Source organism: Nesoenas mayeri (genome assembly GCF_963082525.1).
Source record: "Nesoenas mayeri genome assembly, chromosome: 1".
Classification (NCBI taxonomy): domain Eukaryota; kingdom Metazoa; phylum Chordata; class Aves; order Columbiformes; family Columbidae; genus Nesoenas; species Nesoenas mayeri.
The window spans coordinates 104,235,958-104,263,292 of NC_137541.1; the positions used below are offsets into that span (position 1 = coordinate 104,235,958).

The 27,335-nt window shown below is 38.7% G+C and overlaps 1 protein-coding gene across 1 annotated transcript in view; it reads left to right on the forward strand.

Annotated features, from left to right (window-relative positions):
* EGFL6 (EGF like domain multiple 6) overlaps positions 1-27,335 on the forward strand; it is a gene marked incomplete at both ends in the record, with an annotated part of 46,289 nt that overhangs the window by 4,814 nt on the left and 14,140 nt on the right. The window contains 7 exons of the mRNA XM_080350637.1: positions 2,684-2,796; positions 4,703-4,795; positions 7,610-7,726; positions 11,487-11,606; positions 15,273-15,407; positions 17,243-17,365; positions 25,770-26,081. Of these exons, the coding sequence (XP_080206763.1) occupies positions 2,684-2,796; positions 4,703-4,795; positions 7,610-7,726; positions 11,487-11,606; positions 15,273-15,407; positions 17,243-17,365; positions 25,770-26,081 (1,013 nt within the window). The remainder of the gene's footprint in view (positions 1-2,683; positions 2,797-4,702; positions 4,796-7,609; positions 7,727-11,486; positions 11,607-15,272; positions 15,408-17,242; positions 17,366-25,769; positions 26,082-27,335) is intronic.

Consider the following 27,335-nt stretch of genomic DNA (forward strand, 5'->3'; position numbering starts at 1 on the left):
GAACAGATGGTGACAAGCATAGAAATCTCACTCAGACCCCTAGGGACTCCCTGTGAAATCCTATAAAAACATCCTATAAGCAGGGATCAGAAACATTCGATGTCTCCAGTCTGCATTGCTTCACTCCAACGTCCAGTAGGGTCCATGCAACATCCTTCTGGAAAGGATCCACCTGCCTGAAAGGATCTCCTCTTTCTAAATAATCTTTCTTTTGCACAAAGTGCTGAACCCCTGACAGCAACAGCTGAACTGATGACTGGTGGTTCTTTACTATTCTGAGAGACTAACCTGGAAAAACTGGTTTTCCTCCCAGATTTTTGAATCAAGATGGGGACTCAATGATCTAGCTGGCCTTTCCCACTGCCAAAGATAGGCTTTAAATTTGTGCTTGTTGTGGAAGTTGGAACAAGTGAAAGACCTTCTCCAGGGTAGTATCTATAAAGTTCATCTATATTAATTTTATTTGCAGTTTTTTGGAACATTTCCCAGCTTTAAGAGAAGTTTGTACTGAAATCTTGTGAGATATTGTATACATTGTGAAGATAGTTTCATTATTTGATTTTGAAGTGAATTATTAAATAAAACGTTACTGAATGAGTTTGACTTCATGTGGAAATGAGAACCTTTTGGAAACTGATACGGTCCTACTTCTTCCATACTTCAGGCATTTTAACCTTCTAGGGAAATCACAGCATTATCCAGCTGCATTCAAGAGAATTTTCTGGGGTGTTAGCAGAATATACATTTACTGTCCAGATGAATTCAAGGCCACTTCCTAACACATAATCAGAACATATGTTCTTTAACTTGTATACTTGGAAGTGATGTAAACCAGCAGTATTTGGATGAATTAAATTTAAAAAGGCTATTTCGTTGTCTATAAATCCAGAGGCAGGGTGCTGTTTTCTAATAGACACACATCCAGGGGTCATAGCTGTTCAATATGCTTTTTCTTCTGTCTGAAGCTGTGCTCCTGTAAACTGCATCACTGGGTTGGTGGCAAAGGCTGGGTAACTTCTGAACAATTTGCTCCAACACCGAAGGCTTTTTACCTGCCAGGTGATCAAAAAACCACCTCTTCATTCAGGGCATCTCAGATACATGAGTTCGTGAATCCCGTCTGAACTCCTTTCTCTCTCCAGTGGTTCTACTACTAAAGAAAACTCTGGAGGAACATCTTGTATCTTTGAAGTGTATGCATATATTTATTCTTCTAGTTTGCCCTAGTGACTTTTGCAGTAGCTGTTCCAATAAGAGAGCAACTCTTACAGGTAAGCACAGGAGGACACAAGAAAGCTGGAGAGGAACTTTACAAGAGCATATAGTGGCAGGACAAAGGGTAATGGCTTTAAACTGAAAGAAGGCAGATTTAGATTAGATAGAAGGAAGAAATTCTTCACCATGAGGATCATCAGGCACTGGAACGGGCTGCCCAGAGAAATTGTGAATGCCCCATCCCTTGGACTGTTCAAGGCAGGTTGGATGGGCCTTTGAGCAACCTGGTCTAATGAAAGGTGTCCCTGCAAGGGAGTTGGAACTAGACAATTTTTAATGTCCCTTCCAACCCAAACCATTCTGTGAGTCTGTTATTCTACGATATGTGCAAAGCACTGCTGTAGGGTGATAAAGCAATGCCATTGCTGTGCATCGGACTAAAAAAATGTAGAAGTTCCTGGCCTGTTGATTTTTAAGTGTTTTTTTCCCCACCATGAAGACGTTTGTTGCTATGTGCTGTCCACCTCAATACCCCAAATCACTTGCTGAGACGTTCTCGCAGATAAAGTATTTTCTGTGTCAGAAACAACACTTTGGACTCTTTGAAGAAAATGCATTTTAAATTATGGCAAGGAAAAAGCAATGGGGACAGAGGATTTTGGATAAAGAAGAGAATTTCATAAAGGGGACAGGTATGTAGTAATGGAGAACTTAAACAACAGCAAGCAGAGGGAAAAGAGAACCAGAGTCACAGCAGCCATTGCAGCATAGAGTAGGTCTAGGACACTTACACCGTTGTAGATTTCCATCAGACTTATAATTTTGGCAACCAATGTTGCGGGTTTTCCAAGTTGTGCAGCTGTTGATGTGCACAGTGACTTTGAACCCACTGGGTTTATTGGCAGATTAACTTAACATTTATTTGCATGGTTAGGGAGTCCCCTGCAACCAGAATGCATGGGACTGTCTGCACTTACACAACCAATTTGCACATGTGCAGTGGCTATGAGCCTGTAAGTCACTAGCTCTTATGGGACTGACTGATGTTCAGAAAGCTGCTTTTCTGTAGAATCAGTATTCCATCATCCAAAACAACAGTATTCACAGGTATGGCATCACATATCCAATCCAGATGATGCAGGCTGGAGCAGTCCCATTGATTTCACTGATATTAAAAATTACTCATTCTAGCAAGGGACCTGGCTGTATTTTTTGACTTTTCCATGTTTCTCGTTAGAAAGGATTTATGTTGCACAGTTAATATATTGCAGGTGAATCATTCCCATCTTCCCTGTTTCTCCTACCAAACACAACTTTACATTCCTGTCCAGGAACAATATTGAACTCTCCAAGGTTTGGTGAAATGAAAATGCCTGACAGTGGATAAAACATGAGGAAAATGTAGAAAGGAATGTATGGAGCAAGGGATTAAAGTGTGTGTGGCCTGTGTTTATCCTTCCTTATGCAGCTCAAGAGCCCGTGAGCAGCTGGTGACTGTGAGCCAGCCTGGCATGTGTCGCTACGGTTCGAGGTTGGATTGCTGTTATGGCTGGAAAAAGAACAACAAAGGCCACTGTGAAGGTAACATTAACACTTTGTGCTTGTTTCCTCTCCACAGTTTTGTACTTGGTACCAATCAAGGGATTTCATATATGTCTACCAGAAGTCACAGAAAGAAACCTTCTGAGGAGTGAAATCTCTTAACCTGTGAGAGAGTGAATAAAACATGTTTGAGAGACCATGTCCTCAAAATAACCAAACCAAACCAAACCAAACCAAAACAAAAAAACACTTTGGGTAAATAACACCAAACATTAAAATATGTATTCAAAAATCCTTAGATCCAGAAGGGACCATCTGTTCTCACCTCCTGCACAGCCCTGGTCCGTGCCTATACTATTACAGCTGTCAAGTCAATCGGCATCTTTTCTCTTCAGAAATACACAACCTCTGAGAACCAGGAGGTTTTAACTTACTAAAAATATCAGTAAAACCCAATCAATAAGTGCACATGTCCTGAGCTTGGGAAGCCAGCCAGCATTCTGGTCTGTGGATCTTTGGCTCAATGAAGAGTCAATGTCTCTAAAGATGTTTCTAATTTGTTAAAGGTCTATAGATCCCAAGGAGAAGGTGATGTGGAGTCTCTCTCTATGCGTTCACAGGCAAAACACATCAAAGCATGAAATACATGTTTTAGGAATCTTTCTCAGATGTCGCACCTGTTGTCCCAGAGAGTTTGGATTTCTATATCTGCTGAATTTTAACCTAGGCTTAAGGTTATTCATTGCTGACAATTAACAGACTGACTTCTAAAAGGGAAAGATGGTCTGTTCTGTATATATAGGGTGACAGTTCAAAAAAGGAAAAAATTATTAATACCTTTATTAATATTTATGCATTGCTGAATAGCACCTTAGTTTTGATGGAAATACGTAACTTGATGGAAAACTGACAAACATAACTTCGATCAGCAAGTGGGGTAAGTTGTCTTGCTGTAAAGCAATAGGGAGCTTTCTTGGTAAAATTCGGTTTTCATGAACTTTTAAGGATTTTCTTTGGCAGATTTCTTTAAGCCAACTGTAGTGTTGATCTATACTGTAAATCCAGATGCAGTGGTGTTTTCTGCTTCAGTGTTAACACTCAGCTGGTCTCACACTATGCCACATTGCATTCAGGGATGTGGATAGTGCTGAAATAATCTGCAGAGCTAGTACATATGAATGAATTTTTAAACATAGGGAAGATACTTGAATTTGGCATTATGAATTTTAATTAAGAAGTTTAGTCTATAGTAACTAACACTGTGACATTCCTTTTTCCTGTAGTTTGCACAGCAGCTTTATTACACAAGGTAGCAGGATGCGCATCCTAGTGCATCCTGCATATTTTGCTGGTTTTCTAGAGCTAGTTGCAATTTAAATGTATGTTTGGGTTTCTTTTCCTGAATAATCCTCATGTTGACAATCACATTGACTTTAGGACCTTTAAGCCTTATAAAAGTCAGCATTTAATTTCTGACTAATGATCCAGAGGGCTAAGAGTTAGAAAACCTTTACTTTTTAATACCTTCAGGCTACTCACAACCCTCTCGAGTCATTGTAAACTTTATGCAATAATATTTATTGTGATGTGTGGTAAGGATAGTTGCCACAGGTACTCTGGGTGTTCCACCATGGGATGGACATGTTTCCCAGCTGTAAGGAGGTCCAAACCTGGAAAAGTGTTGTAAGAGAGAGAGCTGAAAGGAGTCCCTTCTTTTCCAGATCTTCACAAACCTGGAAAAGCACCCACTCGTGCCAGTGTCACTTTTCTCCAGAAGAAATAAAGTGCCAATCAGTAGCTACCATGCCCAAACTAGAGGCAGAAGTATGGAGGATATTGAACTCATGCAAGAAGATTTTAGGCAACTAAGCAGGGCCAAAGTTCTCAAATAGAATATTTCTAACTTTTTCTTTTCCTCTCTCCTATCCCTGCCTGACTCCTCTAGCTATCTGTCGACATGGCTGCAAGTATGGCGAGTGCACAGGACCAAACAAATGCAAATGTTTCCCTGGATTTACAGGAAAAACCTGTAGTCAAGGTTTGTGCACATGGGGATAATACTCCAGAAAGCAGACTGTTTGATATTCTATCTCCTTATCTTGTACTATGGATTGTGTCATCTTCCAAAATAGTACAACAAGATGTATTCTTGTTTACAAAAAAGAATCTAGAGTTTCAGGTTCTTATATCTCCAGGTCTAAGTCTCCTTCAGCACACAAAAGTTTGAATCTCTCTCATGTATCTCCTGCAGGCTGATGACAAGGGTAAACTGTCATATTTCTAGTCAGAGGATTAAGGCATAGAGAGATTCTATAGGAAAGTATTCAAAGAGCTGGAATTCAAATCCAGAACCCATTTTATTTTTTTAACCAGCAACCCAAGTTTCTTTCTAAACTAACCTTCTCATCAGAAAGAGATGCAATTACACGCTAGACATAAGCTGCCTGGGCCAATGCCAATCTGTTTGCATATGCTCATTGGTATTTTTGACAACACAGAACTGGTAGTCTTTAGAACTGCATAGTCATAAATTTTGAATGCACCACTTTCCCTCCATAAACATGCAATTAGACATGGAAATATTTCAGCTAATGCATTGGTGAGAACTCAGCTTATTTTTCCTCTTCCAATATATGAGACCCCTGTGTTGAATCAGATGAAGAGAGCAGGTCAGTGCATGGGGAGGGGCCATCCTGCTGCACTGTAGATGAGTAAGCTGCAGGTGCTGTGGGGAAAGCAGGACATAAAAGCCACACGAATGGATGGGTCTGTCCTTGTTACCTTCCTAAGCACCTGCAGTCTTTGCTTGAGGATATTGCACTGACATGCTAAAACCATATTTTTCAGAGTCAAAGCAACCCATTTATTAGATGATGTATTTCAAGCAATATGCTATAAAGGTATATTCTTACGTATTTTGGAAAACTCTATGTTTTGTGTGTTTGATGTTGCTTGCGGGGAAATAAGTCAATTCGTCAGTACCACTAGAGAGGAAAGTGAAATAGCATCCATGCTTGCGTGTAATAGATACATAGGTATCACACCTTCATCCTCTAAACCCAGAAGTTTAACCTCAAAAATTATTTGTCATCTTAAATGTTAACAAAAGGCAACAGAGAAGCCCCCAGCTTTCAGGCATTTTCTGTGCAGTAACTCCAGCTGGATTTGATTTGCCTTCCATATGCAAGCAGATCAGTTCTGTGCATTTGGCAGTACAGTCTAAGTCTGAGACTTGGTGGAAGCACCACACAGACCGACATGTGCAAATTGCCTTTTAGCTCCCTGGGCTGCTCTGTCTTCTGAGGCATGGTCAAGAATGTTTTTTAGTAAATGGCCGGAAATGTCCCAGAGCTGTTTCAATAGTTTAGCCACATATGTGGTCATGTTCCAGCAGCCAGGAATGCTCAGAGCTACTTTTAATTTACTGGCCGATGCAGCCTTGGTCTGTTCTTACAGCAGAGTGCCCTGCTGAGCAAGCTCAACATGAGCTAACTAAAATAACAGAGATAAGGGGACTGTATTAGTCTGCCACTGAGCCTGAGCTAAATTAACTTTATCTCCACAGTTTCTCTTTAAGAGCTGTGTATGCTATTACTGTGCATTGTGCAAGATAGGTGCAGCTAAGCACTTTTGAAAATGTGTGCTCTAAGTGGAATTACTTTTGTTCCCCTCTAGTTTATTTGTTAAGAGGGTCTTGGTTATTTAGTGGAGTCACAGTAGGAAAAAAAATCCAATGTGATTTGCAAGCTGATAGGCTGTCCTTTCTCAAACAGACCCTATATCTAAATAATAGAACACAACTCTCTTTTTCTTCTCTAGACTGATCTGTAACAAACACTTCTGCACGTGTATAACCGCAACAAAGTTTATGCTTCAAAGGGTCTCAGGCTTTTTTGCAGTCTGCAGGATGCACAGACATGAGAAGAGATGCTTCTCCCATTGGAAGTGGAGCTGTACAAACTCAGTGCTTGGAGTGTTGCATCTTTATTGAAATTGTATTATTGGTCATATGGGCTGTTAAACACACGTTGAATGGGCTTCATATGCTGGTGCATTCTGTTAATGAGTTCTGCCTGTTTACAAATGAGGCTTCAAAACACAAAAATTCAAGGTGCCAGTTCTCAGAAGTCAAAAGCACAGACATTGTCGCCTTGTCATAGGATCAATACAATTGTCAGTACTGCTCTGTCTTTACCACACAAATTGAACTCTTTAGGATTCTGGTTATCTCCCTGGGAAGGATAGCTACTGGGAATTTGAAATAAATTTAGCTTCTGCAAAGCTTTTTAAATCCTAGATTTTGCGAAGAAGATTTTTTAGATTTGCCCTTTCTTAAAGTCCCATGATTTTTGTGTATTGTATTTCATCTTTGCTAGACAGCCCTGCCCTGATAACTTTGGTGCTAATGTATAGCTCAGAAAAAAAATACATATTTGTTTCACTTTATCTCAAACTGATTTGCTGGTCTTAGTCTCACATTTTTTCCTTTCTAGTACAGAGGCCAGCTGGAAGGCTGAAATCTCCAGCTAGAATCACAGAAATCCAGAAAAATAACTCCCAGAAAACAGAGTAACCACAATTCTCTCCCCACCCCTCACCTCTTGCTAACAAGCTGCCAGATGTGGCCAGTTTGCATTGATTTTTCAGGTGTAGAAGTCTGTGTATGTCAGTTTTGCTAGCAGTCTTTCAGCCAGATGGTCTGCTAAACCCTCATCTTGCAAGGGGCTGGCTCATTGTCAATCCAGGCGATTTTACTGTGGGGAATTCAAGGCATTAGGCAGTATTATCCGTCTATCTGTATGAATATATGTATATAAACCCAGCATTCACTTCATTCCAATGACTTCTGCAGATCTGAATGAATGTGGACTGAAACCACGTCCCTGTGAACACAGATGTATGAATACACATGGCAGCTACAAGTGCTATTGTCTCAACGGGTACATGCTTATAGATGGCACATGTACAAGTAAGTAATACAGCTGAAAGGCCAGGCACACCAAAATAATCTATAGCATTTGATCCCAACAGATTTTCTTCCTGTGATGAATGGATTTACCTTATTCAAGATAGGGTCTTTACCTCAGCTCTCTGATACTCCCAGCAGCTGAAAGAGTCTTTCTGTTTGGTGGTATATAGATAAAGTAAACTAGGTCATATTTGTATTTTGGTGTTCAGAGGAATTTTTGTCCTGCTAGGAGTAAAAATCTTCGATGGCATTACTTCAGACAAAGGACAGATAGTATAGCCTTGGTGTGTAGTCCTGCCATTTCATCTGTTGAATAAGAATGAACGATACTACCCATGCAAAACACCAATATAGACTACTTTTTAATGTGCTGAATTTCATAATGTTACTCCTTGCTTTACCTGTCTGTGCTCCTTGAATCATTTGCTTTCTCCGAGTGCTGATATACCTCCCACACTTGCCGTCACCTTCTTGGAAACTTTTGTTCATTGAGCTAAGGCTTATCTAAACTGTGTTTCTACCTATTTTCTTTGTCTTTAAGTCAGCTTGTAATGGAAAGTATTCTGCTTTCTTAACCAACCTGATTTTTCAGACCTAAGGAAGCTTCATATTTCTCAATGACACTTTTTTCTTCACGTGAGCTGTTCCATACTGGTATTTTGGCTTTGAATTTCACAAAACCCCAGGTAACATGGTAGCAGCCCTTTCTAGAGTCCACTGGACTGGAACAGATGCACCAGTTGGACAAGGTAACCAGCTGGTCTCAGCAGCTGAACAATCTGCTCGAGAGTCCTGTCCTAAAGCAATGGACCTGGCTGAATGGGGTGCAGCATAATCTTTCCCATGGGTATGACAAAGAACAATAAACTCTGAAGGGCTTTAATCTTCAAATCTTGGAGACAATCTCGCACCAGGCAGAGTGTCCATCTGGCAAGTTTGCTGTCAGTTTTGGAATAACTGGAAGAATACCCAGCCTTGGCAAATGCTCACAGGAGTGCAAGGTCTGCAGCTGTGAGGCAGGCAGAAAAGCCAGAGCTCTTACTCTCTCTCTTTTATGGCCTTGAAACTGAAATTGCTGCAGGAAGAGCTTTTGAAGGGTTTCCCTTGCCTGCATCACAGCTCAGTGTTGTGCTTCTGTGTTACTAATCATTGTGGGTATCACCAGCAGACAACAGCTGTGGGTCCCTGAGATCCATGAGAAATGGAAATGTACTTCTTTCATTTCTTCCAAGATAATTTGTGTATCTGCTGACATCATGTTCCGAGTAGTTTTCAGTAAGGCCACTGTCTTACAGGCAGCTGAAGTTGGCAGAAGCCGTAACTACAGTCACAATAAACTGTCCTGTTTCACTTCCCTTCAAGCCCAGTGGCAGCTTTGTCTCGTTCATCCCACACTCTGCCTGCTCTGAGCACAAACACTCGCTGCAACCACACTTCTGAACCAAGTCAGGAAACTAGATCCAGGCTGTTACTTACCATTTCTGCCAGATTATTTTTAAGTCAGTCTTAATTCAGAACTGGTTTCTTGATTTAAGAAGCTCTCCATTTCTACCAAATGTGTAGTTGCACTGTCCCTTACTTGAGCCAGCACAAAACTCTGAATTTCTCAGTGGCAGTAGTGGCCAGTGTCAAGTACACAGGAAAAAAAATGCCCGAGCAGCTGTGAGCCCTGAAGCTTGCATTTCACTTTGGCATACAGAAATGTGATTTTTCAATGGAACCTCAACAAACACTGACACAGAATAAAACCAAATTTCAGGGGAGAAAAAAAAAGGTTTCCCATAGAAGGGAACTCTCCATTCTTGACTGCTCTGGTTGAGGAGGCAAAAACCTTTATGTTCATCCAGCTTGTGCTTCATTAACCCAACCCATCTGCTACCTTCCCATTGCAAAGAGCTTGTATTTTCTTAAGCAGAAACTATGATTACGAAATGACATAGCAAACTGCATACTCAAGTAGAAGTTATTCTTGTTTAAGTCTACTAGCCTCCCATTTCACTTGATGCCAATTGAAGCTTGTGCTTGGATGAAATGTTAGGTTATTTAACCAGCTGTAGAATCTCACCATTTTATTCAGGAAAACATTTTGAGCATATTATTGCTCCTTCTGAATCAAATTCTCTATGATGTGGGTCTCCTTCACAAGATGAAGTCCATCTAGTCTGAGCAGGCAGGTTTATCTGCAACCACACCAAGGGACCATGGATCTGGAAGAAGGGTATCAGAAGAATGTGGCTTTGGGTCACAGAGAACAATTGCTTAAAATAGTTGGTAGGTTAGTACCTAACACAAAATGACTTAACTTCTGCAGGAATTCCTATACTAGATCTGATTAGCAGTTCATCGAAGTCAATATTGTGTCTAATCAAAGCCAGGAACAGGAGCTTTAAACAAAAGAAAAATCAGACAATTGCTAATAAGATAAGAATAACTTTTCATAAGTTTCTTTATTGCCACTTAGGAAGATGATAATGTAACAAAGTATTATGATTTACAGTCTGTTTTTTTTTCCTCTTACCTCCTGCTGCTGTGTATGTTCTCGTTCATACAAAAGTAAGATGCTTTCACAAATAAAATGAAATCTTGGCCTTCAAAATTTATCACTTAGCCACAGAGTCTAAACAAACCAGCCTGAGAAAAGCAATGTTGGCACAGATTAAAAAGATTAATTTTAATAGCACACGGAACTAAAATGCATTACATTTTATATTTAAATCACAACAATATGGCTATATACGCACCTGCACACATCATTGTCTTGTATATACACTATTAAGCACTGTTCTGAAAGTGCTGGTACCTCTGACAATAAACATGTTGCTTTTTAGAATAAAATTTCAATCTTTTTCTACCTAAGCAGCAGCCAGTATTCAAGTTCTTGCCGTTGATTTCTGTCTCTAATAAATTGACAAGTGTTCCAGACCTTTCACTTACAAAAAACCTATATACAGTTCTGTTTCCTTGAACAATACCAGAGCAGAGTAGCTAGAAATACTTTCTTTGCACGCACCTCCATCTGCTCCAGTAAACACTTCCAAATACTACTTCTCTCCCTGGCATCACAGCATTTTCTGGATAACTTCAGGTTTTTAGAAACATCTCCCTACATACTTAATACATTTCTCCTACTTTTCTAACCTCTCATAGGTCTCTAACACAAGATCTACACCCCCTACAGTTCTCTTTAGAGGTTAAGTCATCTTCAATAATTCATACTCCCAACCAATCTGAGGCAACCAAGACTTGTATTCTGGATAGTGTCTCTTTAGATTCAGGTATCTGTTTCATAAAGGATCAAAATAAGGACAATTTCTAACTCCATCAGGCTAAATAGTTTTCTAAATCAAATTCTTTACTAGAAGCACGTGTAATGCTAAGCAATAAAAACACTTCAGTACCAAATAGTACTCTTGTATGGTAAATTGTCACAAAAGGAAATCTAAACAAAGCAAAATCTTTTTTCTACTTTGAGCAGTTCTGTCTCTGAATTGAAAAGGCAATAGTAAGAATTCACAGAAATGGGAACAGAGGAAAAAGAAGGAATAAGGGTAGGAAAGAAAAAATTGAAGGGGAGAGGGAATTTACAATTTACCTCATGGACTGCTGAATTGTTAATGTTTTAGTGCATGAACATCTTGATAAGTGATTAATGGAATTTTGTTGTTCTCATTTATTTTCTGCATTCATCCAGATTTAAATTTTAAGCATGTGATCCCAGCCTAGATTTTGCTGGTTTTGTTCTTTTAAATACTGTTTTCAGGTTCTAGGTCATGTGCCATGGCAAATTGCCAGTATGGATGTGAAGAAGTCAAAGGGGAGATACAGTGTCTTTGTCCATCAGGTGGCCTTCAGTTGGGACCAAACAGAAGGACGTGCATTGGTATGGTTAGAGAGCTCATGCTCAGCTTCTTTTCTATAGGATCCCCAAAAATCTTAAGAGCCTGGGGAAAGGTTAATAAGTAGTTAGCTGTCATCACTGGCTTGAACTTCTTGTTACTCACAGTATGATGTAAAGCTTGTATGTTTTTCTTTTTTTAAATGTTCTTGTAATATTGGCCATGTAATTCTTTGGAGGACTCCCATCCTCAGTAAATAATTAAATGTTTTGACATCAATTTGAGTCATTAACATATTCAGTTTCTCCCTATTCCTCTGAGGTCAATGATGTTTTGCCTGCAGGGAACTGCCTTACTGACATAATGCATTAAAGGATTTGGGGTTTGTGTTTGGATCATTTATATCTTTTATTGTGATAACCCATGATACAAACTTCCAGACTTTTCTCCAGGAGCCTCAACATCACTTAACCTGTGGGTTTCCTGTGATGAGGAAAGCATTACTTACAACACTTGGTGCTGTTCTGTGATACCGGTTTTATGTTGTCATCTGACAAAGCAGCACTACAGCATTGTAATCCTGTGCTGAAATCATACCCCTTTTAATACTGAAGCTAAACGAACTCATTTCAAAACCCAGTATATGTGAAACAGACTCTCCAAAGCAGGGACCACTGCAACAACTAAAGAAGAAGGAGCAGTGAGAGGGCATGTCAGGGAGGGGTTCCCTGCTCCTTAAGGAGAAGGTGATCCAGGAGCTGAGGATGACCCCAGCATCAGCAGGGCTGTGTCCTGATAAGCCAGCTCCAGGGTCTGCCCAGACATCTTTCCATAAGCTGGAATATTCTATTTACTGTTCATCACAGACAAACCTGAAAGTCTCTGCAAGTGTTCATTTTTCAGATTAGATTCTATTTGTTTTAAGCTTAAAGGACATAATGCTTTGTGTCTATTTTATGTAATTTCATTTTAAAATATGCCCAGTAGCAAAGCTTCATATGAAAAAAAAAAAAGAATTTTCAGTTCCAGATTTCTTCTTTAGAATAACTTGATCTAATTCTTGAAATGCAATTTTCCTTCTGAATCAGTAAGTACATTTTCCTATAAAATTCTAACTTACAGCATTTGAACAATTTCAATTTAAAAAAAAAAAAAGCCACAAAATTTTTTCTATTTCCTTCTTTCCTACTTTCCCTCTTTCTCAATCTAACCCTTTTTTCCTGGTCTCACTTGGCCTCTAAATAGGTTACACCCCTAGGCAACCCCAGGGAATGATATTTAGTGCGGTTTTTAATGTTTATTGCACTCAGGCAAGCACAGAAGATGGAAAATTGCAGCTGGGAAATGTTTTATTTCCTAGAGCTGCCCAAAATACAATGGAAAATAAAGAATTACAGTTTCTCCTTTGAGACATTCAAAAGCTGCCTGGACGTGGCCCTGGGCAACTATCTCTAGGTGTTCCTGCTTGAGCAGGGAGGTTGGACCAGATGACCTCCAGAAGTCCCTTCCAACTTCAACCAGTCTGTGATTCTATGAGAAAACTTTTTGCAACAGATGCTATTTACTAAAATTTCTTTAGCAACATAACCTAATGATATTGATACTTTCACATATTTTTACATTATTTCTGTCACAATGGTTTAAGTCCTGCAGATTATAAAGGGTAGCTTGGACATGATACGTTACAAGCAAAGAATAACAGTAGCTAATCCATTTTAGATGCTGCTTACCAAAACATACTGGTTGAATGATTTCTACAGCTTAAAGAATGTTTTAAATGTTGAGAGGTTTAACATTCAAGCATAAAAAAGTATTTTTAATTCCAGTGGCCAAAACAACATTATACTTAACATTTCAAACAAAAGATTAAATAAGTGCATCAAGCAAGAGATGCTACTGTGTGGAAGGACAGTTACTATATGAATTTTTCTTCTTAACGCACAGCCATAATATCATCACATATGAAGGCCAAATGGCCTGGGACTCCTTTATCAATTTAAGGAGCTATAAAATAAACCCATATGGATACTTGGCTCAACTTCTAAACTATACACACTCCAACATGACAATGGTATTTCTGTCTTTCAAATGAAATGAGTTTGTAATTGGAAATGTCCTGCTTTGAATAATCAGCAAGGATCTTTGACTAATACCAATCACAGTTAACATGTTTGAATTATGTAAGAGTCATGTGAAGGTGAACACTGTAGACAAATGTATTTAAATGCAAAAGACAAGAGTGTCTCTCTTAAATCTCTTATTGAGTTATTCAGGCAACTATTTTTATTCTTTTATATTGAGTTCCTTTATATCTACTGAACCTGCTCAAATGTATTTAGAAGAATGTTAGTGCATATGATAAAAGGTAAATAGAAAAAAAAAAAGGTATGTCCAGTGGCTGGAAATATCAGACCTCTTCTTTCTGTATGACCTGTGGTATGTCATAATTTCTCTAAAATAAGAGAGCATCTTCCTGCTGTATAGCATAATAGATGCTTAATAGATTATAAGATACTCTAATACTCTGGTATTAGTCACAGAAACAGTATAAAAAGGTAAACATTTTAAGATCCCTGGCTATTAGTCTTAGCTTAATCCTCCTAGGAAGCTACATTATTTCTGGACCTGCAGAGCAGCACATTGATGTGTTTCCACTTTTCCTGTTCTGCATGTGCACAAGCGAAGGAATAAAAAAACAATTATAGATAAAAATTTTTAACTTAACCTAAACCTTTTGCTTCTAAGAGTCCAGTGAGTCTTTAGTGTTCACTGCAGACACAAGCTTCATGCTAGGATTGAGTGCAGCAGGCTCGTCCTTTACCTTGTGACAGCTCCTGGTCCTGGCAGAGGCATGGGGAAATGAGACCCTGGAGAGGTCTGGGCATGCCCTGGAGGCTGGGGAACAGCCATCCTCATCAGGAAGGTGTAGGGATTTTGACTGTAGGTTTGTTTAAGTATTTTTCTGTTGTTTTCCACTTCCCTTTTATCACCTAAGCACTGTAAAAGTATGGTAAAAATGATAAAAAGACGAACCGTGGTGTCCAGCAGCACTTCACAGCAGTGTGACAGGGAAGGACAAATATCAAATATCATAATCAACACTGTTTTAAATGTGACATTACAACAAAGCAAATAAATTACAAACACTTAATTACAATGGTTGTTAAATAAGGTACCTAGGCTCCTCCTATACCAAGGCTCCTCCTTCTCTCTCCAAAACATCTGTCCCTGTCATCTATCTTGCTGGATGGACCACTCGCAGTCTGGAAACACTCTCCCTGCTATGTCTTGACTTAGCCCAGCAAGGAGAGGTGCAGAGATTCAGTAGAAAAGCTGCTGCTGCTCTCAATTTCCCGTTTCTGTGTCCTTCTCTTACACTATTCTCTGACATTTCCTTTATTAGGGAAATAATGGAATTTGTGGAGTTCCTCCTGACCCCACTCCATGATCTTAGGGCAAATCATTGTCCCCAGTGAGGAGAATCCCCCCTGCCAGTTACCCTTGCTTTTACCATGCCAGGTCCCAAAATTTTCCATGAAGTTAGTTCATATTTTGCCACTTCATTTGTCTGAACACATGCAAAGCCACCCACAAGTGTGAAATTATAAGACTTATTTATTAAACAACTTGTGATAGCAAATCCCAACTAGTTCTTCCTTTCCCAGTTTACTTTCTCATGGATCTGACCAGCATCCCTTCTTCTGCTCTAGACATTGATGAATGCTCTGCTGGCCAAGCTGTCTGCTCTTACAACCGCAGATGTGTCAACACATTTGGAAGCTACTACTGCAAGTGCCAGCTTGGATATGAACTGAAATATGTTAGCAGCCATTATGACTGTGTAGGTAAGATTTAGCCCATGAATTTTCCTTCTTCATTCCTTTTCATTCCCACATGATGCACCTTTCCTGTCATTGCCTGAAGCACATTGGCCTGGTCTGGGGATACTGCCTCAGAAATGGATAAAAGATGTGACTAAGACACTTTGAACTTTTCTCATGGTTTTCTCTGTGGCCTTATGAAAAACCTAATCACTGGCACTTGCAAATTAAATTGCCTTATTGTACCAAGTCAAGATGTGCAAGGGCTTGTAGTGCAGTATCAACAGCTGACTGCAAAGAAGTGCTACTTCTGGTACAGGTTTAAAGAGCCATTCTTCGTCCTGTTGGCTTTCAACCTGTGCTGGTTTTGGTGTGTGTGTCATTAATGAGGAATGTGAATCAAGTGCCTTCATGACTGTAAATACAGTTGTTTGGATGGACAGTGCAGAATTAAAAAAAGAAAAAAAAAGAAAATACTAGGTTTTAATTGCTTTTCAGGTCTCTCTTGCATGCCTAAGTTTCTCCCAAACAAAAATAAATAGAGGCAAAAGGTTATCTTGACATGTCCATGTGTTAAAACGAATGTCAAAACACCTTTTCCCATGCTTGAATCCATTAGCTGAATGGTGGAAGAACAGTAAAGCTTAAGTTACAGCAGCAGGCGCTGCAGCAGTAGTGTTCAAGCAGTTGACTACACAAGGGCCTGGAAGGGTTGGAACAAGAAATACATACGAAAGAAGATTAATGAGTTTTGTTTATATTTGCTTGGTATTGGGAGGTAGGGGTGGGAGGGAGACCATAAGGCAGGTTTTGGAGACTCAAGTTTATAGTTCCTGTTGTATGCAAATCCTGAGAGTCTTAAAGCAGAAAAAATACTTACTTTTTCATACACTATTTGTGCATGGGGGAAAAACTGGAGAGGTCTCTGTAGTCAGGATTTTATCTGCAAACCTGATTCTCACTCTCAAGACATACCATATATTTGAGTCAGTCTTTCTACTATTGGTCTCCTAGCTGACTTACATTATGGGAGGACCTGTCACCTGCTAAAAATGAAGCAATCTGGATAAAATGCAAGTGGTGCAAAAATTTGTGCAACAACTTGGCTCCCTCATGTGGGAGAAATCAGAAACATATTTGTGATGTAGCAGATTAGGAGAAAAGGAGAACAAAATCAGTTGCTCTTGATGGCTGTACATTTTGCTGTCAGTTGAATGTAGTATTTTCTACTGAATTTTTCCTGATCATACTCTTTTTGTGCAGCATCATATGCTGGAATGTTAGAGGTAGATTTTGTAGAATTTCATAGAATGTCCTGAATTGGAAGGAACCAACAAGGATTATCAAGTCCAACTTGAGATAAAAGTTCTCAACATCTTGGCATGCTCGGGGTTACTTTCAATTGCATTTATTCTAAAGTCAGTGAAAGAACGCAAAAGATTTCATAGAATCATAGAATAATTTGGGTTGGAAGGGACCTTCAAAGATCATCTAGTCCAACCCCCCGATTTGATGAGTGTTTTTTTAATCTATGTCACACATTCTCTTGGTACCTTTTGCTTTTTGTTAATGGAACAGTGTGCACAGCCTGTAGTTTGAATCCTGTTGTCAATCAAAAAATCACTGTGTTCACTTTGTTTTTACTGGGATGCTCTACATTTTCCATCGATGCACATGCCAGTAATTGTGTACTTGGAGCTGACATTAGTGTGAAGTCTTCTGCCTCCAATGGTCTCTGGACCGTCTTGTTCTAACACTAGTGATTGCAACACATGGAAACAGATGGCAGGCACAAGCAGGCTGTCATGAAGTTTGGGTTTTGACTCAGTTTTCACTAAAGCATTTATATCTTTCCCTAGATGTCAATGAATGTGTGACAAATACACACAGGTGTAACCACCACGCAGAGTGCCTCAACACCGAAGGGTCCTTCAAATGCAATTGTAAACAGGGCTACCGAGGAAATGGATTTGATTGCGCTGGTGAGTACCACTGGATGTCAGGAGAAGTGCTATATTGTTTTTCTCCAGTAATTGTTGGTTAGAATGTGTTCTATAGGAAAGATCATGCTGAACTGTGCTGCAATATCAACCCAGGCAAACTTGTCCATGAAATAACATATTTATTGTATGATACATTGAACAGCTGATATGAGTATTATTAGCTCAAACTCATTTTCCATTTGAGTCCCCAAGTCTCATAGTTTCACTAAGAATCCCAAGTAGAACAGATAATTTGGCCTGACGAAACAGAGAAAATAGCTTTTAAAAGTCTACTGTGTATTTTCTTCAAACTTCCATGGCATAGTCCCCTGGAGTGCTGTGCAGGCTCTTCCAGAAGAGTTTCAAGCTAACTTAGCAAAAAGGAAGAGAAGGGAGGAAAGCCATGACTTCTGTGCTGAACTCTTTTCACTTACAATTTTGCCTTTGTTTGTCTATTGAGTATTAAAGACTTCCCATAAAAATGTTATTGCCTGGTTCTAACTGAATATGATCCTCCAGGAAGAAAGAAGGAAAGGTTGCTCTTGTCTTTATATTTAAAATGAACCTTTCAATTTAATTCCTCTATTAAACCTAGCAGAGATTTCTACCACAATGTCATTGGAGATGTTTTACTCAGGAGGACTTCTACGTCCTCCTCAAATATTTTGAACAAAAGACATTGTGAAAACATTTTAAAAGCTCTTGACAATAGAAGATGAAGACTACATAATATATAAACTCTTTTTCCTGGGTCTTTTCCAAGTAATTCTTCATCAGGTATGTATTATGATTATACTTCATGGTCACAGATGTTCTATGAGTCTCTCTGTTACTCACGTTCCTACTCCCTTTATAATAGTAATTGAAACCTCCCATATCTCATCTATATTGACGCTGCATTTGGAATAGCACTTTATTGGTACAAGAGTTTATCAGCCATTATTTTTTCTGCATTTAATATTAAATATATTCTCTCAGTGTGGGCACCGGTTTGAATTCAATGGTTCCAGATGCAGAGACTTTTGTCCCCTTTGAAGCTCAAGTATGAGTTATCTTACTACATTCTACTTTTATACTCCAAGAATATAGTTAGTATCTAAAAACCATGAAGATACCTGCCAGGGTCAACCCAAAACATCTGATTTCAATCAGGTTGTTTTATAGATCAGGAAATTGAAAGTGTTCTGCTAAAACTGTATGTATACTTATATGTGTGTGTGTGTATATATATGACTAATCAGTGCATGTATATGTATTTATGCTGTTTCTCCTGCCCTATACTGCTGGAGCTCAAAAAAAAAAAAAAAAAAATTGCAGTCCTTCAGTCTTAGAAGTTTCATGAATTCATTCTTAATTTAAAGTATGATCATTTTGATATAGTATCTCTTGTTCATTGTGATGCCTTTCATGCAGCATTGAAACGTGACTTTAAACGGTACAGACTTTTTTTGGAGTTACGCAAATGTAGCTTTTCAAGCCTTAAATTGGTGCAAAAAGGGGGGAAATTCCAGTGAAAAGTAGAGTGAGTGATAAAGCCAGTGGCAAGTTTTCAACCTGTTGTTACAATCTGAAATCATTGTTAGTACCTATAACTATATAATCTGGGCATGTTAACATACATTAAACACAAAGCCAAAGCAACTCCGGACATTAGAAGGGCTAAAATTTAATTTAGAAAATAAAAAGCACAGGGATTTTTTCTAAGTTAAAATTTTGCTACATTTCTACTTCCAGTGAAAAATGTTGACTTTTAATGAGAAAAACCTGACTGGTGCTGATAGGATTCATTTGGATATATATTGTCTCTGCAGGGCTGTTCAGAAAGTTTTTTATGCTCAATGTTATGAGCCAGTTTCCTTGCTAGATGTGCTAAATATCATCCATTGTGATATGTCAGTGCAGCTTACTGCAATGGGAAGATGCAATGGGGCTTGAGACCTGACTGAATATCAAGGCAAACTGATATGACACATCTTCATACGGTTCTCTTAAAACAAAATGTACTACAGATGAAACGTTAAACAAACATATCTCTGAGCAAAAGGGTCTGGTTTTGTGTGTGTGTGTGTTGTGTTGTTTGGCTTGGTTGTGGTTTTTTGGCTTAGGGGGTTTTTTTTGTCCTTTTAACAACAAGCTGAACATTTCAAAGGAAAATCTCTTTTTGAACAAGCCTATGTATAAAATATTATTTCCTCAAGCAGAAACAATTAAACAGGAATGCTTGCCGAAATATGAACAAAGGAAATATTTTAGCTTGTGGAGAGGCTATGACACTTTTTTTTTTTTAATATCTAGCCCTGTAAAAAAAATCAGTGCTGTAGATAGATGATATCTGTCTTCTCACTGGTGTTTCAATTAAACTGTTTGTTCTCTCTCTGCATATTTCCTCATGCCATATTTTCAATTACTGAAGTCCATTAGTTGTTTAGAAGAGGAAGGAGCTGTGCATTCATAAACTTAGCAGAACACACTAAATGAAAGAGAGACTTAACTCAAGAGACGATAGTAGGAATAACACATAGTAATAAGGGAAATCAGAGCCATAGCCAGAAGGTCAAAGCAAGGGTCTAGCTAGAAAGCTGTATACAACAACAAAAGAGCAGGAGGGGGGAAATTACGGAGTCAGTGGCAGGTAAAATCTGAAAAGCATTGGTGCTAAAAGTCTGATTTCTCTGGTAGTTATTCCCCCACATACACCTCCTTTTTAAGGGAAGAGGTTCTTTTAACCTTGAATCTTTCAGTAGCTGATTTCTATTGCAATTCTCAAAAAAGTCTGATCAGCATAAGTGATGGGGTAAGATGTGTGTTTTGCTATTGAGGTAAATGTTTTTTCAAACAGTTACACACAAATTAGATGTACCAGCCTACACTGAAACACTAAGTGTTCTCCATGTCACACAGCAAGTGAGGAAAACCTTTGGCTTTACTGAAGTCAAAGGAAGTTTTGCTGTTGGTTTTAATAAGATGAGAATGCCATCCTGGGAATCTGGGCACTGGAGGCTGTGGCTTCACATTTATTTTGGTGACAGCAGCTGCTGCTCCTGCAGCCCAGCCCAGCTCCCAACAGATGGGCCTGGGGTTGTGCTGCAGCTAAAAGAGAGGCTTCTTAAATATGCCCTCAGAACTCCACATAATTATTGCCACAGGGTGGAAAGCTCATTTCCACAGAGAACTGTTTGTTCTTTATAGCAATTGTCTCTAGCATATAACAAATGGGCTACTATGGCAGCAGTATTAGCTTTTTATAACAAATGAAAAACATTTTAATATATATCTTAATTTCGGAGTATGAAAAGAGAGTAACTAAGCACATTGTTTGTAATGTAACTTCTATGGTTACATCTCCTCACGCTACTGAATAAGCTAATAAATGAGGTAATGTAAAATTCACCTTTGCACAGTGCTGCTTGTACTGATACAACCTTTGATTGTTCAGGCACTCTTTTGCCATTCAATATTCCTATACACGTGAAACGTTGGAGGGTATTTCTAAACTGTCTCTAGCACAGATTTCATTTGAGAATCTCTAGAGGTGTAACCTTTCAAATGCTCCCTAAAAAGGCCCTAGTCATTTCCACATCTGGCCTCTATCTTGCTGCAAGCTGTTGCTGTTCTCAGGTTCATGCATTTCCTGATTTCCTATTGTGCACTGAAAAACCACATTTCCCTCACCACATGCTTCTATGTCTATTCCAGCTTTTACTTAAGAATAGGGTCTCACAAGGTTCCATTAGCAATTAAGATTCCTGGGGGAAAAATGAACCTATGTTTAGTTCACTTTTTTGATAGGAAGCTACAAAATAACAGGAAAAAGCAGTACTAACTTAAAGCCTATAGCCTTCAGGTGTTACTCTAAGAAGCTCAACAATGGCACTCTTGTTATTGCCCAGCTGGAGGCGGAGGTTACTATTCTTCATTATGCTTTGCTGGATTTCTAAATGGCAATACAGAGTTGTGACAGCTCTCTTTGTCCCTCTTACATTACTTAGGTTCCTTTATTTGCTCATAGGGTAACCCCTAAACGCCATATATGTTTTCACCTGTTAACTTGCCAGTCCTGAGAAAAGTTGGGTTTGACAGCATAAAATTTCAAGCTTAAAAGCAATTCTGGTCATATCACTGGTGAGATTCTTACAATTCAATTCAGTATGGAGCCAAATACTGCTGTCATCCTTTAATGAGTAACACTGGAGCTTTTGTCATACCACATTTCCTACTGGAAGCGTTGCTTGTTGGTTTAGTCATGTATTAAGCACAGTCCAGTGTGATGAACTTGCCCTGCTTTCTCAAAGCATCCTTCCCTAAATAAGATGGTAAGAATTTTAGAAATGAAGCAGGCTAGAAATATAATTACTGGATGATATTCCATGGTGCATAAAAGAGAATAATAGTCTAGAATCTGTATTTTAACCCATCTGTGAAAGCTTTCACATTCTCTTAAGACTCGCTAAAAGAGGCATCCTTCATTATGAGGTTGAGGACTTTTTAGACTGATTTCTGAAACTGTGTCCTGCTGATCTAATCTTTACTCACATCTACAGACTCACCTTAAACATTCAACCCCTCTCCAAACTTTATATACAGAAGCCACAAAGAGAGCTACAAAAGGACTTGTAAGCCAGTCTCCCAAGCTTGTCTGTCACTAGGTTTTAAAATATATTGCTGGGTGTGAAGGTGGAGGCAGCATGATGCTCTGTTGGAGTGCAGAGTGAACCGTCTCCTGTTGTTCAGAGCCCCAGCCAGCACTGGCTGTGGTCACAGGACTTGTGGGCAAAAAAACAAATCTATCCCTCTCCTATATCATCCCCAGAGTATTTCCCTTTACACAATGCAGTACAGAGACAAGGGGTTGGCATTTGCTCTCTCTATATTTTTTCCAACTCAGCTTTCACAACTTGATTAATTAGACATCCTACATCAAATCGTTTCTGTGGTTTTATAATCTTGCACAGCAACTGATGACTGAAAAGATTTACTTTTAGCCCGCAGCCACTATTTGCCTTTTTTTGCACCTTTTACTTTAATTCTTTCTAATTCAAATAATATACTTTCAAAAGCCAAGATATTTTCATACTAGGGCAATAAACACAAACTGTGTAAGAGCAAGAGATGTTAATCTACATGCTTCCTGATGGAAGGTGCATAAAGAAGAGCTGGTATGAAATGCACTAAATTTGTTTTCACTTTCTCAAATTCCCTATGCAGTCATATGGAGAGATAAATGCACAAATGTTTGTGAGCAACACCTGTGTGTTTATAGAAATGCCTTGGAGCAGAGGCTCCTGAAAAATCACACCCTCAGTGGTAGCACCCCAGATTGTCATAGAAGGTGAACTGTTCATTCAGGCAAGTCCACAAGCAGTGGATTCAACAGAACAGACTGAATTTAAGGTGGTCTATCCTTACACAGGATCATTCCTCCTGTGATTTACAGGTAGCCATAAAAAGCCTTAAATCCACACCTCAGGCTACTCTAAAGCTGAATGCAGATTAGAAGGAGAGTAGTGATATATCCTAAAATATGCTTGGTCCCTCTTTGCCCCCATTAAGTGTGCAGATTTTCATATTGCAGCAGCAAACTGGAGTCTCCAAGAAACTGGGGATTTATACACTTTCATCTCCCTATTTGTCATTCCTGTCAGTTGATTTTCTGCACTGCTTAGTTTCTCACATACAAGGAGATTGGTTTTCTGACACCACAGAGTTTATTATGTTGAGCTGTAAGAATTTTTCATTTCACTAGGAGGACTTCAAAGCAGCAACTAAAAGCAGATGTTCAGGTTTGCTGAGCAGACACTGCTGGCTTGAAAATCTCCATAGGCTCTTTATTAACAGCCTGAAGTTTCTTGTTATTGATTATCAAGAGGAAATTTGTTTAGAATGAAGCTTTCCTGTTAATTTTTATTGCTGTGTTCTGATTTTAGACGTAGAGAGCCTTACATCCTTCATTTTATCACTCTCCAGAGGACAGGTTCACTTAGTGGAGTATTAGTAAAGATTTTACTTGCAAGTATCTGACAAGCAAGACTACAAGTTTTATCCAGAGAAGAAAACCCAAATCCTCAATTTTGATTTATTTTTATTGGCATCCATTTACTGTATACCTCCAACTGCAGCCTCAGAAAATCTGAATGCTCCAGTGAGTACAGCAAGAGAGTCTGATTTTGTTCCTGGGATACTAAATAGCATGTAATTACATTTGCTGTGTTGTAAATAAAATGTGATGAATTCACGGTGATAGGCTTGTATTTTCCAGGAGTTAATATAAATTTAGGGAGCTTTCCCATTTTCCTACTAGACCATGGTTCTATTTTATTAACTGGTGTTTTTTATTGTGTTATGTTTCTATAAAAAAACCCACACATTAAAAAGATTCCAAGTCCAGTCCATCTGTCCCAAAATTCTACTGTAAAGTTTTTGTTATACTAAGTGAGGAGGAAAATAAGAATATCTTCTTGCCCTCATAATTCCAATCACTAGACAGCAAAAGCAGAGGGAAATAAAAGTAGCTGACTTCCCCTACCATCTGTAATCCAAATACTGTAGACGGTGCAGCATCAATACTGAATGAGAATCAAAGATGGGAAGCAGTATGTAAGGTTATTCTGGAAACAGTCTCTATCTATGGAAGAGCTTCTGTACAGCACACTGGAACTGCTCAGCTCTCGTTATTTCCTAGGTATTTCACATAAAGGACTCAAACTCCAGAAGGCTGTCAGTAGCTGATAACATGGTTTCACTAACCTGCTTACCAGTCCTTCTTCCTCACCCACCCAGATTGAGGCTGTGGCCAACACTAGAGGGCTGAGTATATATATTAGAATTGCATACTGGCTCATCACCTCATAGTAGTTATGAAATCCTGAGTTGCTTTAAAAGTCTCATTGTCTCAAGCCTCAAAGTCTTTTTCCATAGATTTAAACCCCAAGGACACTCTCTTCCTCGGTAGATTTGCTACTGGGACAGGTAGGGACTTGCTTAACTCTAGTGGAATCCTTATGGTGGGATAGGATCATCTCATGAATTAGAACTCCTCAGATTTATGTCTTCCCTCAAACTTGCATATTTGTCACACAAACCCTTCCAGACCTAGTTTTGGCACAGTGGTGTTCCCCAACTGGTGCTGAACTGCAACTGATATTGCTGATAAAAAACAACACCTGCAGTATTGCCATAATTTTCCTCTGAATTTGCTTTGTACTGTAAACATACGTTGAACAAACGCATCTGAAGGAGTCCTGGATTTAACCCTCAGTTATGATTTGGCCATCATCACGAAGAGCCATCAGTCTTGGTCAGATGACAGAAGAGTACATCTGGAAGGGACTAAAAAAGATCAGTTAGTCTGTTCTGCTCTATTCTGCTCTAGCTCTGAGGCAGATCATATCCAGCATATTAATGACAGGTGGTTGCTTAACAATTTTTTAAAATTTCTAGTGATACAGTTCAAATAATCTAAGTGGCTTGCTCCTGTGTTTTACTACCCTATAGCAAGGATAGTAAGCAAGTTTTTCATAATACATAACTAAAAACTTTCCTTGTTTCATGTAAACTTATAATTTGCCTATCTTAAGAGAACATAGAGAACAGCTGGCCAATGTACTGTCACAAAGGACCCCTTTGTGCTGCTACTGGGTCCCTTGGCTGGTGGAAAATCAATTCTGCCTCCCCACATCTCTAGAAATGCATCTTTAAAGGGGTTCCTATGAAAAGTGTCCCTCATTCGAGCATCCAAACATGGTTTGATGATTGTAGAGAGAGAAAAACTGAATTTTAAAGGAAATAAAAGGCTTGTGTCTTCAAATTCAATACGTTACCAAGGAAAGCATGATTTGAAAATCTGAGCTCCCATGTAAATGTAAAATTGTCCTCTTACCAATTAATGTTTTGAAGTTTTTCCCTGGATATAGAGGGTATTTGACTACATTATACTTCATAACGGGGAAAACCCCAAATACAGATTATTTTCTTTTGTTTTACAGATTTGAACAATCTCAATTTACTTTTACCCCCCTCTTAAATTTTTCACTTCTGTCACCTTTGTGTTTCCGAGCAAAATCTAAAGTTGCAAGATACTACAATGCTGGTTATCCTTTTAGTGTTTTGTAGCCAAGAAGAATCATAGAATAGTAACAATCTCAGGAAATTTTACACTTATGTTCTGGTTCACCTCAGAATTTCAGGAAGATTTGGCATTCTCAGAGGGGTTGTTGGTACAACAGAGCTAAATGTGTAACTAGTCGATGGGTATTCAGTTCTGTGCAGAGTCAAACTTATATCTCATAGTAGAGCATTTGGCTGCCTGGGTTTCTGGACATTGTAAAGGACATCACAATGCCTTTTATGAACATTGTGATTGCTCAATGATTCCATAGATGAATATTTAACATGTTCTTGGTTCTAGTCATCCCTGAAAAGTCAGTGAAGGAAATTCCAAGGATCCCTGGAACAGCTAAGGACACAATTAAGAAACTTCTTGCACACAAAAACACTGTGAAAAAACATGAAACAATCAAGAATGTGATCCCAGAAGTGGCTGTGACACCAGCTTCTGAGACCCACTTGCAGTTATTGGATTATGAAGGTGGTTTTGTCCTTGGTGGGAGCTACGCTGAGGAAAAGAAAGAAGAGGAGGCAGAAGAGTCAGATGAAGAGGAGATGGAAGATTTTGAGAACCAGATTGACCATGAGCAAAGCCTTAGAGGAGATGTCTTTTGTAAGTTTCTTCTTTTTTTTCTTTTTTCTTTTTTTTTTTTTTTTAATCTGGTTTCAGTGTAAAAATGTGTATGAACACTAACACAATTGTCATGAAATATTACAGGCTTTTAATCAGAATTTACTTGTATAGAATGTAAAACAACCTAACACGCCTACTGGTGAGATTAAAGGTACCAAATCTCCCTTTTAGGAAGTCAGTGTGCACAGCGAGGGAGTGCATCCTCCTGACAGCCACTCTGTAGGCTTGGATTTCAGAGCAGCTTGGACATAGCACACGGCTTCTCCCCATTTTCTTCACAGAGCCCCAGTGAAACAGGATACTGAGCTCTTTCATTACGAGTAAGACAGTAATCAGCTTTGATTCATGACAGATGTATTCATCATCCTAAGTAGTGTCTGTTATTCAGAGGAAAAACATAGACTTTGGTGTCTTTGGGTTTCAAATAATATAGATCATATCATAGGCACCACTGCTGTTCATGTCATTCCCAACAGAAAAATAATGACATGAATCACAGAGGGGAGGTTTTATCCCTTTTGTTTAAATGTGAGAGCTTATCTGAATGGACAGTCTCAAATTTAAAACATTTGATGATATTTGAGCAAGTATCTTGCTTAATATCTGACACTAGACATTTATCAGGAAGATTGACATAGGTTTCCTCAGTCTGCTTTCAGGTGTTTCCTTCCAACTATTATCTTGTATGCTGTGCAATTCTTGCTGTGGTCTTTAGGTTTTCAATGTGTTTTAATTATTTTTTAATATATCTGTCTCAGTCAAACATTCTTCAAGACAGTGGGAAAGACATGTCATATGAAAAATGCAACCTGCTAATAGTTTATTCATTATACTTTCTCTTTTCCAAACTATAGAAAAATAATAAATACTGTCCCACAGTAATTAAAATTATGCACCATATTTCATAGTGACAGAAATGAGCACAAATGAAGTTTAAGTTAGGATTCAAATATTGCTATTTGCTTCGAAAGGTCATGTTTTTTTAAGGGAAGATCATTTTAAAGTCTTCTGGAAAAAATGGTCAGTAATATTGGTACTGTAAGAAAGCCAAGAAAATATGTGATAATTCACCTAAATACATTTGAGAATACAAAGCTTTGTTGACCAAGGCACTCTTCTCCTAAAATTGCCTTTTTTGGTTTTCAGTGGTAATTGGCCTGTTTCAATTCAGGCGAAGGATATAGACCAATATTGCTTCCCCAAATTATGCTAGAGAGCTGATAAACAGAATTA